Here is a 14,025-nt window from a genome sequence, read left to right as displayed (position 1 = left end):
ATCCGTCTAACCATTGTAAGACCGTATCTGTCCCATAATTTGATCCGCCCATCTCCCTATAAAAGCGATTCGACGTTCTCCAAACACTAGCTTCTCTTCCTATTAAGCGTCTCTTCCTCCCTTTGATTCCTACCCCTCGCACGCTCCCCAGCCGCCGGAGAAGATGACCACCAGGTTCAGGAAGAAGAGAGATCATGTTAGCACCGGTCACTGACGTATCGAAAGCACCGCAAGCAACCCGGTGGTCGCGGTTATGCTGGTGGCCTCGACCACCACCGGATCCTCTTCGACAAGTACCACCCTGGGTACTTGGGAAAGGTGGGTATGCGGTACTTTCACAAGCTGAGGAACAAGTTCTACTGCCCCACAGTCAACATCGACAAGCTGTGGTCGCTCCTCCCGGCGAAAGCGAAGGAGAAGGCGTCGGCAGACAACGCCCCCCTCATTGACGTCACCCAGTTCGGGTACTTCAAGGTGCTTGGCAAGGGAAACCTTCCCTCATCGCTTGTCAAGGCAAAGCTCCTGTCCAAGTTGGCTGAGAAGAAGATCAAGGGTGCGGGTGGTGCGGTCCTCTTGACGGCTTGATGTTGCTGGTTATGGGGGATCCATTTGACATTCGATATGAGTATCTAGTTTATAGGTCCTTTTTGTTTCTCATTTCTTCTCCTTCTTTTTCCGAGAGACGATTTTGTGCTTTTGCTGCTCTACTTATTAATCAAATTGAGATGAAGGATTGTTGCGACTCGTTTAATCCTATAGAACTAGTGCTTGTTTGTGTTGCTTTTGTTGTCGCAATTTACTGGTGCAATTTTCTAGCGTTGCTGGCTTTCAAAACGATGCTTAACCAGGAAATGATCTGTTTGGTTGAAGCCAATCTGACCAAGGGTGCTGCAGGAAACGGCATCACAAAAGATCCATTATTGTAGATGGGCTGCATCCCTCGGACCTCGGTTGGTAAGTTCATCTTTTGAGCTCATCGGGTGGAACCTGTCAGAGGAGAGTCGGAAATAGAAAGAATATCTTTATCTATAATGCTATCGAGTTCTTGAGGACATTCATTTTTTTCCATTTATCTGATTTATGGTGAAGCTATGTATATGAGGTGCCAATGGATCCCTTGTTTTTAATTTCACCCCGTGTTGTTGACCCTGCTTTGTTTTACCAACGGATAAAATCATTCTTTCTGGATGTGTCTAAGAGTTGGAGGCCGTAATAAGCTCATGCACCGATTTCCTGTCCTCCCCTCTACTTTTCAGCTTGTTTCTCAAGTCTATTACCACCTTCATCCCTTCAACGATTACTTTGTGGAGTGAAGAGGATATTGAATTTGAACAAGGATTGTATTTTCCTAATATACATGCTGGAAGCTGCAATTTTTGTCAAGTTCAGTTGGAAAATTAGCCCCTCGGCCAAACTGGAATATGCTTTCCTTGTACAACAAGTGGCACCATGAGAATCGGTTACAAACTTCCCTTCATAGTCTCTGTCGAACTCATTTCAGTCTCAGTGCTTCTCACTTTTCATTTGCACATCTGATAATGGATTCATCTTTCTGGTCGCCTGATATTTGTATGCTTGCCGTCGAGTACTTTGTGACAATGTTGCTTCTTGCAATGTCATGTCCCTCATCTTTAGACCGACCAAGAATGTACAAATATATTCTTACCTTGCGCGTTTTGCACAGAAGGGGGGAAGGGTCGAACACAGCGGTTTATCTGAAATTGGAACTTCGGAACCCCTTTTTCATTGGCTGCAAGGTGAATCCAATTACTCTCATCATTGACATGTCGTAGCCCAACTCTTCCATCGTGAGTTCAATCATGTAGGCGTTACCATTTTGTTCAATCGAGGCACCCGGATGAACACACTACGGATACATTCATTCCATAGTACCACTGACCAAACTGAACATGATTTTCTGCAGATACATGAATTTTCTCCTGAAACAATACCTATTGTTTACAATTTAACACAAAACATCCTTGTTAATGCACACATATGTGCACAGCCACACACATATACATGTTTAAATATATCTAGACATACATACAGACATGCATGCATGCACACGACATACCTACATACGCACACAAATACACATATATTATATTTTGAATTGATATTCTTTTGTATTTTACTTATATCTTATGTGTATGCATGCATATACCGAAAATGAATTTCATAAAATCTTCCTGGAACTTAGAGCTCCCAAATGCATTTTCTAACAGAGAAGAAACACTAGTAATCACTCCGTTGTAAATGGGTCTTCCTGCTATTGGGGTTCGGCTGTTTTCACTGCATTTGTACCATTTCATTTCTAAGTTCTCAACTCATTTGGATCCAACTTACTAAATATAGCTTGCTGAAAATATTTACAGGTTCAGCTTAGGGAAACTTTTCTGTGACGTTGAGAAACCTTGATTGCCTAAATTATTATTGTACTGTTAGTTGTCATCGCATACATGTTTTTTTCAAATTTCATCAAATCTGTTTACATTTTTATAGACTCTTAAGAAAAACAAAGTGATTTCTATTTTTGCAGCCTAATCTTGTTCATTTGATTTCTTTGTAATCAATGGCCTAAATGATTCCCATCATGGTTTGGTATATCATAATATATATGTGTGTGTGTGTTTGTTGAGAGGGAGTGGTTTTCTTTACATTATAATATATGATTAAGTGGCTTTTCTTGCTGCTTAATTAATTAAACAATTCTTTTGGATGGTAACTGATAATGGATGGATGGCAGAATGAAAGAGGACAGCAACTTTAGGAAACGTAAGGAGAGTTTATTTTAAGAATAACCAACAAGGTGAGGAGCTGCATATGACAGAACCTTATGATATATAGCATCAATTGACAATTTGGATCTTCCAAGTGAATCGATCTCCTGTTAAATACAAACAAGAAACATAGGAAATAAGACTGCTTGGCAAGTCTGTATTTGGGTATTACCTCTTCATAATAATTTAAGAAAGCGACCATTTTGTATGTTTTTTTTTTCATTAGAGTCGCAATTTCGATAAAACCTGTTAACTAGGAGCCTGGCATCCATGAACGTCTGTTAACCCGGAAAGCAAAAGATATTAGCTGGTTTTTTATATTCAATATTGCCCTTTACCACTAAGCAAAAGATATTTGTATTATTTCAGCTAATATATATTTCGGTTCACAGGTTAACAGCACGTGAGTGCGTTTTAAATAATTGTTTGATAGTCTTAATGAACAGAGTGGATCTTATTAAGAAAATTGCAGGAAGTGGTTTGTCCTTTAAAAGTTATAAGCAAAATATAGGCCTGCAATGGAAGTTTCCCAAAAGTAAAAGAATAGAGGGCAAAATGTGCCCTCTTTCTTCCTCGCCTCCTCTTTTTAGGTTTATCTGGTCACTGATGGCTATGTCAATTTGTATTTCTACTGTGGTTGCTGGTTAGAACTTAGAAGGTGCATATCAATGGGTGTCGTGCATCAATTTAATCATATATGATATCAAGGTCAATATAGGCACTATAACTAATTATTGAAGCTGTCCTTAATTAGTAACATGGTCTCTAATTATTGAAGCTGTCCTTAATTAGTAACATGGTCTGTGATGATCGCCAGATTGGAATTAGTTGACTATTAAGGGGTCGTTTGGCAGTTGAAACATTTTGTAAGTTAGTCTATTTTAAAGATTGGAGTAGATTCATAAAACACTAGAACTACATGTCCAAGAATTTGCCCTAAATAATATGGCAGATCGTGTTCTGTTTGGCAAACGACGCATAAGAAATTTTGCTTCCCTGATCAGCCAAGTTACTAAAACGAGACGACAGAAAACCTGTAACATTTGAATATAGAATTAGCATGACCCTGGCTGCAGGTTAAAGAGCTCAGGGTCATTCTGAGCTCAGACCAGCTTAGCTGATCCATTGAATGCTGGGCGGAGTGTTGTGGGATCTTCAGGTTCATTGTTGAAAAGAAATTCAAGTGTTTAGCTAATTGCATCTTACAAGGTTGGCATCATAATCTCTCTCTCTCTCTCGCTAGATAGATAGATAGATAGATAGATAGATATTTTCTCTTGGGAGTCCCTGACTCATAAGGAGATGAGAAAGGATAGAATTGGTGGTTGATGAGCCCATTCCTGCTAAGAGATTCGACGATATATGAGTGATGCTGCTGGAGACACACGATTCCATCCTGATGTCACATCTTAAGTTGTACCCATTTCCCTCTCTCTCCCTTTCTCCGAAGATTTGGTTCAGCCGCTCATCTCTGGGATGGTGTTGATTTTAGTGCGAAGCCCACAACACAAGGCTCTCTCTCTCTCGCTCGCATCATCTTCATTCATTCATTCTAGCTAATATGGACAAACCGTGGACCCCTCTCCTTCAAATGTCAGATCGTCGGTTAATTTTCTATTATTGTCCAACACTATCTTCTACTTTTCCTTTACTTCTATCCAATTTTTAGTTCACAATTAATATAGTTGCACATATATATTGCGTTTAACAGGATTCTCTCCGCACCAAAAAATCACTCTGAGTTAAGTCCTGGAGAGTTTTCCATGACGCATGGCACTAGCTAGTTCCGTGCTGCGCTGGTAAAGGTGCTCGGCTCTCTGCAACCGTAGATGTCGCATCCAAACACCTCCTCACCAGGTGGGTGGCCTCGAGCTTTGAAAAGATATCGGGAATTTTGCATGCTCAAGTAGTTGATAATCAAAGCAACAGTGCAAAGGTTTCTTCTATTGGAAGGGCCGAAGTGGTTGTTTTTTTTTTTTCTTTTTTAACTGAAGAACTAATGCCTGCCTGCCTGGGTAGAACCTGGAAATCAACACCTTTCTGACAACGATTTTTTTAGGATCGATCTATCTCCCCGGGGTGTTTTGAGGAATACGCCAAGACCTAACGAAGATTCAAGCATCAAAGGAAATAGAGTTCCAATTTTTAATCAAAATTACTTTGAAACCTCATGCCTTTCTTCGACAGTATTTCAACACTCTAAACTTTGGAGATATTTTCAGATGCTCAAACTTTCAGTCAATTAAATCATTTTTTGAATCCGTGGGTATATACATATATATATTACAGAGAAATATCTAAATAGCATTTGTCATTTGGTGAAAATTTACTTTGTGTTTCGCATATATTCAACTAGATTCCGTGCCGCAAAAGCGCATCGGGGGTTCGAAGACCCGAAAGAAGTTGCAATTAGCAAGCAACAGGGGTCCACCCCAAGGGAATGACATCAGCGACAATGCCTTGCATTGGGCGAAAGCGGTCTTAATTGGTTGGAACAGAAATAAAATGATGACGAAGATTCTTGCATCCTCCTTCGCACTTGCTACTGCCACAAAAAAAAAAAAAAAAAAAAAAAAAAAAAAAAAAAAAACTTGTGGGTGGATTGAGCTAATAAATAAGGTATGAGTTTGGGCAAATTAATTCTTTCATTTTTCCTAATTATCAAGATGTGCTAAAATAGATCCTTAAGATAAAGCGCACAAGAAACCATTAATTCCGCCAACATAATTTTAATTTTAATTCATTTTGGTGCAACCAGCCAGCAGGGGGTAGTCTGTTTTAACTTTCATATGCACCGAAAGGCTCCCAAACTGTCCATTAGCTGTTAGGTTTCTCTTTCGTGTCAGGAGTCTTGTTCCTTTGCACTTTTACTGCCCATATCTTTATGTTGCATCGGCTTTTGTTTTGGTATCCAAATGCAAGATCACGCCGTAAGAAGAGAAGAGAAGAGAACCAACCAATTCCGACGGCACCGTCACCACTAACCACTCTGGTTGCGCCGCTCCTTACTGGAGATCCCACGTCAGTTGCATAAAACGTTTTCGATGGTTGCCAAGACCTGAACGTCATTCAACACGACATTGGGACAGACAGCCACTGGGTGGGATTGGGAACCAAAGAAAACTAGTGTTTGGAACGTATTTTGTTCATATAACCAGGTTCAGATTCTCATTTTGTTCTTGTTCGGTAAGGTTAGATGGACGCCCCAGTACTTGTGGGCCAGCTAGACAGATTCCTCCGCCGCATGATCGAGTGCAGGGACGGATTTACGCTGGGGCGTGCAGCCTAAAGACACGCAAGGGAGTGTCTTGGCACCGATAAATAGGGGGTAGCGGGCGAGGACCGTGGTCGATCCACCTTCTCACTTTCCCCAGGTAGTTGGTAGCAGCGAACCCCTGAAGTGAAGGCCACCCCCATCATCATGGTTCGCTGCAGCATAGCCTCTATGCTTTTCTTCGCCCTCCTCCTGGCTTCGGCGAGTGCCAGATCGCTTGTGGACGATGCTGAGACCCATATTCACATGGTCACCGACAAGCTCCACGATCTCGACGCTCACTTGCTGCCCATCTTAGGCCATAGTCGCCACGCCATCGAGTTCGCCCGTTTCGCGCACAGGTGAATCCGTCGCTTTTGATTCTCTTTCTGGTTCCTTTATCTTTATCCTTTTTCAGGTGAGGGAGTTCGGGTTCTTTTCTTTTCTAGATCAGCAGTTTTTTAGAGAACGCTACGATTACATAGGAAAGACAATCTTTCTTCCCCTCAGTAGTCGGTCCATCATACTTGGAGTGGCTTTCTGCTCTTCGGATTCGAGCACCGAGCAGAAATTGTATGAAAAGGTTGTTCGAGATTGACAAAGAATTGAGAAAGATTTTTGGAGTTTTACGAAATAACCGCGTCCTTTATTTGATCGATAGCTTAAGCTTACCCTTTTCATGTTGCTTGCACCCGTTTTTTTTGGGGAGTCGGTCTTTATGTTCAACGGTTGTTGGCTTTGTTGGTACTTCTTCTTCTTCTTCTTCTCTCTCTCTCTCTCTCTCTCTCTCTCTCTCGTGCCCCTTTATGTCTGTGATTGTGTGATTGGTGAGGTTCTGAATTATATAGTACTATTGTCACTGAATTTGAATCGCGTTTTGAAGATACGGAAAACGGTATGCTTCCACGAAGGAAATCTTCCATCGATTTGCTGTTTTCACAGAGAACTTCGAGCTCATCCACTCAACCAACAAGAAGGGCCTCCCTTACACTCTCCAAGTCAACCGTAATTGACTTCTCCTTGCTTTCCCTTCTCCTATCTCTGCTTCTTATGCAATCAATTTCAAGCTCCGTTCCCTGCAGAATTTGCTGATTTGAGTTGGGAGGAATTCAAGACTCGCCATTTGGGAGCATCACAAAACTGTTCTGCCACCAAAGGCACTCATAAACTCACAGATGCCATACTCCCTGAATCGGTATACATGATATCCTTTTCTTTTTTTCATTCTTGGTATCTATGTGTCGAAGAAGAAAATGAAACATAAAAACCATTGAGAAAGAGAGAAAAGGTCAAAAGAATGATTTGTCTCTTCTCCTGCTTTATGCACAACTTTACGCTGAAGGAGTGGAACGCTGACCCACAAAGATAGCTATTAAATCGTTAGCACCATATTAAGGTTATTTTTCTTGTTGTTATGCACAAAGAACCAGCGGACACTGGATACTATGTTGGCTCGTTATGAATGAGTTCTTGGACCGTTCTGCTTTCCTCTTCTCCAGTAATTACTTTTACCATTTGTTACAGAGGGATTGGAGGAAGAGTGGTATAGTCAGCCCCGTGAAAAATCAAGGCCACTGTGGTTCCTGTTGGACGTTTAGGTAACCATTTAATCATTATACTCGAATATATCCTCGTTTTGAGAAACGAAGCTCGAGTGGTGACTAATTTAATTGATAAATTAATTGCAGCACTACAGGAGCTCTTGAAGCAGCTTATGCACAAGCCACAGGGAAGAATGTTTCTCTGTCAGAACAGCAGCTTGTTGACTGTGCACAGGCTTTCAATAACTTTGGTTGCCACGGAGGGCTACCTTCTCAAGCATTCCAGTACATTAAGTACAACGGTGGCCTCGACACGGAAGAATCTTATCCTTATACTGGGGTTGATGGCCACTGTAAGTTTTCAGCAAACGATGTGGGGGTAAAGGTTGCCAACTCTGTTAACATTACTCAGGTAATATGTTCGCTATCCCTGTCTGACTGTTATTTCTATGTTCATGGGACGTCACAAGCGCATCTAAATCAAGTCTTTTTTCACGACCCTGAATCGTTGTTTATTCTCTAACATGAAGTTCGTTTATCAGTTATGTAGAATCGTATTTCCTAGTTAGGTTATGGGAATTAATAATTCTATTTCAAACTTAATTTGGTTTATCAGGGTGCGGAAGATGAATTGAAGCATGCAGTTGGGGTTGTTCGCCCTGTTAGTGTTGCATTTGAGGTGGTTAGTGGTTTCCGATTCTACAAAGGAGGCGTCTACACCAGCACCACTTGTGGTAGCAGCCCCATGGTAAATTCCCAGTAGTCCTGTTGTTTGATGTGTGTTAATCTAGCAAGCAACTTGTTCCTGTGCAGCAGCATATAGCCTGTAAATACTTTAATGTGGCTTATGTTTTTGTTATATATGTGCATCAATCCCTACTTACCAATATTTGCAACCTCGATCGCAGGATGTGAATCACGCCGTTTTAGCTGTTGGCTATGGAGAGAAGCATGGAACTCCATACTGGCTTATCAAGAATTCTTGGGGAAAAGATTGGGGAGTTGATGGTTACTTCAAGATGGAATTAGGAAAGAACATGTGTGGTGAGTCTATCTCTCTCTCACTCACACACACACATACACATAGACATGTGCGCAAGCACAGGCACATACAACTACAGATCCACACAACTGCAGATCATTTTGTGTTGTCATACAACTACAGATCCACACAACTGCAGATCATTTTGTGTTGTCTTCTAACCCGATGATTTTTTTTGGTGCAGGTATAGCAACATGTGCTTCTTACCCTATTGTTGACGTGTAAATTTGAGAAAGTGGAGGGGAAGCTGTTTGAATGCAATCAGAATTTGCTCCGATTTGCAAGAAATTGTAATCCTTAATGGGGTGGAGTGTTGAACTCTGTGCTACATTATTGTCTATGGATTGCTTGGCCATCTATTATTATGTGTATGCGACTTGTAGGCTTATACAGAAACCGTAGAAATTTGATAATTAAATAAGGCGATTCCGTGGATAAGATGGTTGGTGGAGGCCTTCTCTTGTGCCCCTATTTGAAATCGATGATTCTCGTTCCAGAAGTTCAAAAAACTATCTTGTGTGATCTAATCCACTTAAAGGAACTGACTTAAGTGATGTAATCCACTTACGCTTGGCTGCTTTCGCTCAAATATAATTGGCGGCTTAGACCCGTATTTGTCCCTGCATCTGCATTTACCTGGTTTGCTAGTCCATATAATTTAATCTGCTTCCATCTCTTCAGGGTGAACACTCATCGGGAGTTAGTCGAGGGTATTTGGTTACCTATTTAGAGGTTGCTGCAAGGCGCATTGTATGATCTACTTGGAAAATGATTACTTCCTGTTTAGAATTTGATTGACCGTCATATGAAGAAGGCTGAAGGGTTCCTCTAATGGACGACGAATGCAATATTGTAACAGGAGACAGGAATTGTTTTTATTTAGTGCCAGGCTTCTAATGGCAACGATGGCGCACTATTTTAAAGCATCCATATGGCAATTGTCATTTTGGTTGTGCGAATGGGAATGGGAAGCTGCTGCTTAGGATGGTAAGACGTTCTGTACCTTTGGGCGGTTTGGGAACTGCCCTTGTTCTCTATGGTGTCCAAGGCATTCAAGGAAAGGAAGAGAGTGCAATACTGGGAATGCGCCTTCATTGGCATGATCTAGCAGAGATCTGCCCAGCCTACCCATGCAAGAAGGAAACAAGGGAAAGCCGAACTGAATTCAAGGCTTTATTGAGATTTATTTGAACCTGGCTTCTGAATTTCAGCACTGAAACTGAACCTGATACTGTTATGTGAGCAGTTGCAGACGAACCACAAATGGAAGCGGTAGAATCTATTCCACAAGAAAATGATGGACGTGAAAGTGCCGTTGTAAAACTCCCGCATTGAACGTTCTACTTGGGCCATAGCTCGCGGGACTTTGCGCGTAGCATGATTTGCAGTACTCGCGCTACCCGCCCTACGCGCTTCCATCATTGGTCCATTTTCTTCTTCCTGCGTCTGTCCTCCTCCATTTCTTCTTCTACTTCTCCTGTCCTCGTCGACGCTTTACCGGCTGCGCACCACACTCGTCTCTCTCTACTTCTGCAGTGCGGGCGTCTCTCTTCGGACCAACTTCGGCAGATCCATGCTCGCGTCTTCACCTGCGGCCTCCTCGAGGACCACCTCGTCGCGACCCGTCTCATCGGTCACCTCGCCCTGTCTGCCGATGTCGACTCTGCCCTCCGCCATTTCCACCAACTCCGCCACCCCAACGTCTTCCCCTTCAATGCCATTATTAGAGTCGTCTCGCAGAAGGGTCTCGCGGGCCATTGCTTCTCTCTCTATAGACTCCTCTGTCGTCGGTCACTCTCTCCTAATGACTTCACCTTCGTCTTCTTACTCAAGGCCTTTTCGGCCGCGTCTTCAATCAAGTACACCGGGCAGATTCATAGCCATGTACTCAAATCGGCTTTTCGGGAGGACGTCTTCGTGCAGACTGCTCTGCTTGCTGCTTATGCTGGCGGTGACGTGGCAGCTGCGCGCCAAATGTTCGATGAAATGCGTCGCAGAAATGTCACCACTTGGACGTTGCTGATATCCGCCTATGCTCAATCGGATCGCTCAGAAGAAGCACTGTCTCTCTTCCTGGGCATGGTTGAAGGGCGAGAAGTGGTGCCAAACGATGATACCATGGTTAGCGTACTTTCTGCTTGCTCGAGTCTGTCGTCAGATGGGGCTGATAAGTGGAGGAGGAGGTTTCTGCAAGTTGCTGGAACTCACTGCCGCAATCACACGGATACACCATTAGTTTACCTGTTTGCTAAATGCGCAGATATTGAAGGTGCGCGCAGGATTTTTGATAACATGCATCGGAGAACTCTAGTGTCATGGAACGTCATGATTACGGGCTATCTGCAGAGCGGGTACCCTGCAGAGGCTTTAGCATTGTTTGGCGGGATGAGCGTGACTCCTAACCATATTACCATGGTCGCCGTCCTCTCAGCTTGTGCCAAAGTTGGTGCACTGGAGATGGGAAGGTCGGTTCATGAGTGCATTTTGGTGACTGGACCAAAAGGGATCCTGGAGTCCAATTCCATTCTTGCCACGGCACTGATAGACATGTACGTGAAGTGCGGAAGCTTGAATGAGGCGTACAGTGCGTTCGAGAAGATGAAGAAGCGGGATGCGGTTGCCTATAACGCAATGATAATGGGACGAGCCATCCATGGGCAGGGGAAGGATGCATTAGCGCTCTTTTCCCAAATGCAGTCGGCAGGCGTGCGCCCCAACGACGTGTCGTTGCTAGCAGTTTTATGTGCGTGCACCCATGCGGGTATGGTTGAGGAGGGGCTTTCATATTTCACGGCAATGGATGAGGAGTACCATGTCCCGCGAAAGCTCCAGCACTATACGTGCCTTGTAGATCTACTGGGGCGTGCCGGTCGAATAGAGGAAGCGCTGAAGGTTATGAAGGGAATGCCTATGGAGCCCACTTGTCACGCGTGGGGGGCTCTACTTGGATCTTGCTACATGCACTCCCAGTTGGATGTGGCCATGGATGCTGCTGAAGCTCTTAGGATCTCCAATCCGTTGAGCTCCGCGGGTTATGTGATGATCTCTAACATGTATGCGGCGGGTGGACAGTGGAATGAGATCCTTGAATTGAGGAGGAGGATGAAGGAGAGCGGGGTGGCCAAGGAGGCTGGCTGCAGTTGGATCAGTATCAATGGTGTTGTTCACGAATTTCTCGTCGGTTCCAAATCACACCCAGAACACCAGAGGATCTGTGAGACATTGGATCGGTTGTGTAAGTTGCAAATCCTCCCTCTCTAACAAGTAGTACGTAATTGCATCATTTCCCCTTGTTGATTTGTCCATCAACATGGTGCTGTGGTTTGCCTGACAGGTACCGTGAACATGTAATGGGTTCTTGGGACGATTCTTTCTAGATGCCTCTCCTTTCATATTGCTATTTTGATTTATGGGGAACCGTTTCGTTATTGGAAATCTGCTACTTTGCTGCAATGTGGTAGAACGGTGCACCTACAAACAAAGTTTCACACGTGCACGAGATGGTACGGCTACTCTTCTGCAGAAACATTCATGTTTAACAATTCTGGCTTGAGGTCTTTTGGGGAGGACTGAAATTTGCATTCAGGGATTGGCAAATAGGTTTGTTGAACCTTAAGTAACCCAACCTAGACCGAATTAGACAACCCTGAGAAAAAGAAAACCATTATCTTGAGTGGTGAAGGTTAATCTTGGATATAATGAACGCAGTGGTGATCATGTCCCTTTTCTTATGTATCGTTGCTTTAAGCACTCGTTGGACCTGAGCAGGAGCTGGTGGTACCTAAGGTTAATCTTGGATATAATGAACGCAGTGGTGATCATGTCCCTTTTCTTATGTATCGTTGCTTTAAGCACTCGTTGGACCTGAGCAGGAGCTGGTGGTACCTATGATCGAGCGGAGTTCCACATTTGTCGCCGTAAAAGTGGAAAAAGTATGCCGGCGAAAGGTTTCTGCAGGGGTGGAAGTTGACCAATCAAGCAGTTTGTTCCAGCCAGTTTAGACAAGGTTGTGCACTGGACTAACAAGCGGTTGGTAATTGGTTGAATCTTCTTCTCATGAGTGACCACGAATCCAAAACATGTACCGAAGACTTCAGACACGCCTTCTGACTGCTCCCTCCCCTTCTTTCTCGCTCTAGATCTCCCTTTGTTGACATAAGTCGGAACGCAAATTGAACCACTGAGTCGGTTAAATCCACTGCATCGACGCACAGACACGCTACCGAACCGAAGTTCGGCTGCTCCGAACCAAATGCCAAGTGCCAATCCGTGAGAAACATAATGTTCTTCTCATGGTGAAGAACTTTTCTTCACTGACTGCCTGGAAAAAGAAGGAAACATCTGAAACATGCGTGTTCGCATTCTCTCTCTCGATTAGGGGCACATCATTGAGAGAGAGAGAGAGAGAGAGAGAGAGAGGCTGGAAGAAATAACATTACCACAGCAAGCCAACTCTCATTCAATGGGGGTTCGTGGTGAGTCCGTTGAAGTTGAAGGAGGGTGCCGCAACGAGCCAGTAGGTGGTCTTGACTGGCCGCACGGCAGGGGAGGGGAGGGGAAGAAATCCTTCTTCAAGTTGGATACGTAACCTTCGATGCGTGATGATGGCGGGCTGCCATGGGGGAGGTGCGGGTGCACGCAATTGGGTGATTGACGGACGAGAACCGTGGGGCCATATGTCAATTGTCATCGGGGAAACTTAAAAGCTTTCTCCGCAGGCCCGACTTTTCGATCCGTATTTCAACTTTTCTGCATGCACCGTCCATTTACTTACTTGCTTCCATTGGGAGTCTGCCAAACTTCCGTTTCCACGCCAACTCTGTCCATCAGTCCCACGAGGAAGATTTCAAGATACCATGTCCCGTGTTTGCAGGAAAGATCATATTTGGGGTTGGTACTTGTACGGTTTTCTGATCGTGCATGGATGTCAAAGCAAGCAAGAGCTCATGTTGCCTTTTGAATTTAGATAACTGTTGTACCAAAAGCAAATAGTTCTGTATTCAACTTCTTGTTGAGAATACAAGTCTACCGTGGGAGAGGAAGAAACGAAGCTACATTAATATATGAGGCTTCTTATCTGTCGGTGGTGCCGTCCGAGCTTGAAGAGGCGTGGCATGGGAAATGAACTCATCTCCCGCAACAATTGAAGTTGATGACCTTTTTATACTCTCTATACAATACAATATGCTAAAGTGGGCGATCGCGGTGTGCTAGTCCACGCTAAGTTCAGAGAAGCCAGGCCACGCGAGCTGCCGGTCGGTCCGGGGTGACCTGGGAGTCGCCGGAACGTGGGCCCTCCTCCTAATCCCCGGGCAAAGCACGTGGTCGGTTGGGAAAGCGTGCTAAAACAGCAATACTACCACACCAGACCATGGTCATGGAAATGGAAAGGGGGGAAGAAGAAAG

General features: G+C 44.0%; 2 protein-coding genes and 1 pseudogene across 2 annotated transcripts; all 3 read left to right on the top strand.

Annotated features, from left to right (window-relative positions):
- Nucleotides 1–19: 19 nt before the first annotated feature.
- On the top strand, nt 20–783 carry LOC116259102 (60S ribosomal protein L27a-3-like; annotated as a pseudogene).
- Nucleotides 784–6,057: 5,274 nt separating this feature from the next.
- On the top strand, nt 6,058–8,990 carry LOC116259100 (thiol protease aleurain-like). Its single transcript, XM_031636741.2, has 8 exons — nt 6,058–6,398; nt 6,920–7,041; nt 7,119–7,231; nt 7,561–7,634; nt 7,725–7,989; nt 8,194–8,325; nt 8,486–8,621; nt 8,804–8,990. Exons 1-8 carry the CDS (start codon nt 6,205–6,207, stop codon nt 8,842–8,844), a joined length of 1,077 nt encoding a protein of 358 aa, XP_031492601.1. The 5' UTR covers nt 6,058–6,204; the 3' UTR covers nt 8,845–8,990.
- Nucleotides 8,991–9,123: 133 nt separating this feature from the next.
- On the top strand, nt 9,124–12,454 carry LOC116259099 (pentatricopeptide repeat-containing protein At3g12770-like). The gene is made up of 2 exons (XM_031636740.2): nt 9,124–11,854; nt 11,954–12,454. The coding sequence occupies exons 1-2, from the start codon at nt 9,997–9,999 to the stop codon at nt 11,968–11,970; spliced, it is 1,875 nt and encodes a 624-aa protein (XP_031492600.1). The 5' UTR covers nt 9,124–9,996; the 3' UTR covers nt 11,971–12,454.
- Nucleotides 12,455–14,025: the final 1,571 nt, after the last annotated feature.

Source organism: Nymphaea colorata, chromosome 8, assembly GCF_008831285.2.
Source record: "Nymphaea colorata isolate Beijing-Zhang1983 chromosome 8, ASM883128v2, whole genome shotgun sequence".
Taxonomy (NCBI): Eukaryota; Viridiplantae; Streptophyta; class Magnoliopsida; order Nymphaeales; family Nymphaeaceae; genus Nymphaea; species Nymphaea colorata.
The sequence above is the reverse complement of the archived record's forward strand: the minus strand, read 5'-3'. Positions and strand labels throughout refer to the sequence as shown.

Bases quoted from the DNA above. Each gene is read 5' to 3' on its own strand.
- LOC116259100 (XM_031636741.2), top strand. From the start codon at position 6,205: ATGGTTCGCTGCAGCATAGCCTCTATGCTTTTCTTCGCCCTCCTCCTG. The intron at 6,399-6,919 runs GTGAATCCGTCG...CGCGTTTTGAAG, and splicing joins TTCGCCCGTTTCGCGCACAG to ATACGGAAAACGGTATGCTT. The intron at 7,635-7,724 runs GTAACCATTTAA...AATTAATTGCAG, and splicing joins GGTTCCTGTTGGACGTTTAG to CACTACAGGAGCTCTTGAAG.
- LOC116259099 (XM_031636740.2), top strand. From the start codon at position 9,997: ATGATTTGCAGTACTCGCGCTACCCGCCCTACGCGCTTCCATCATTGG.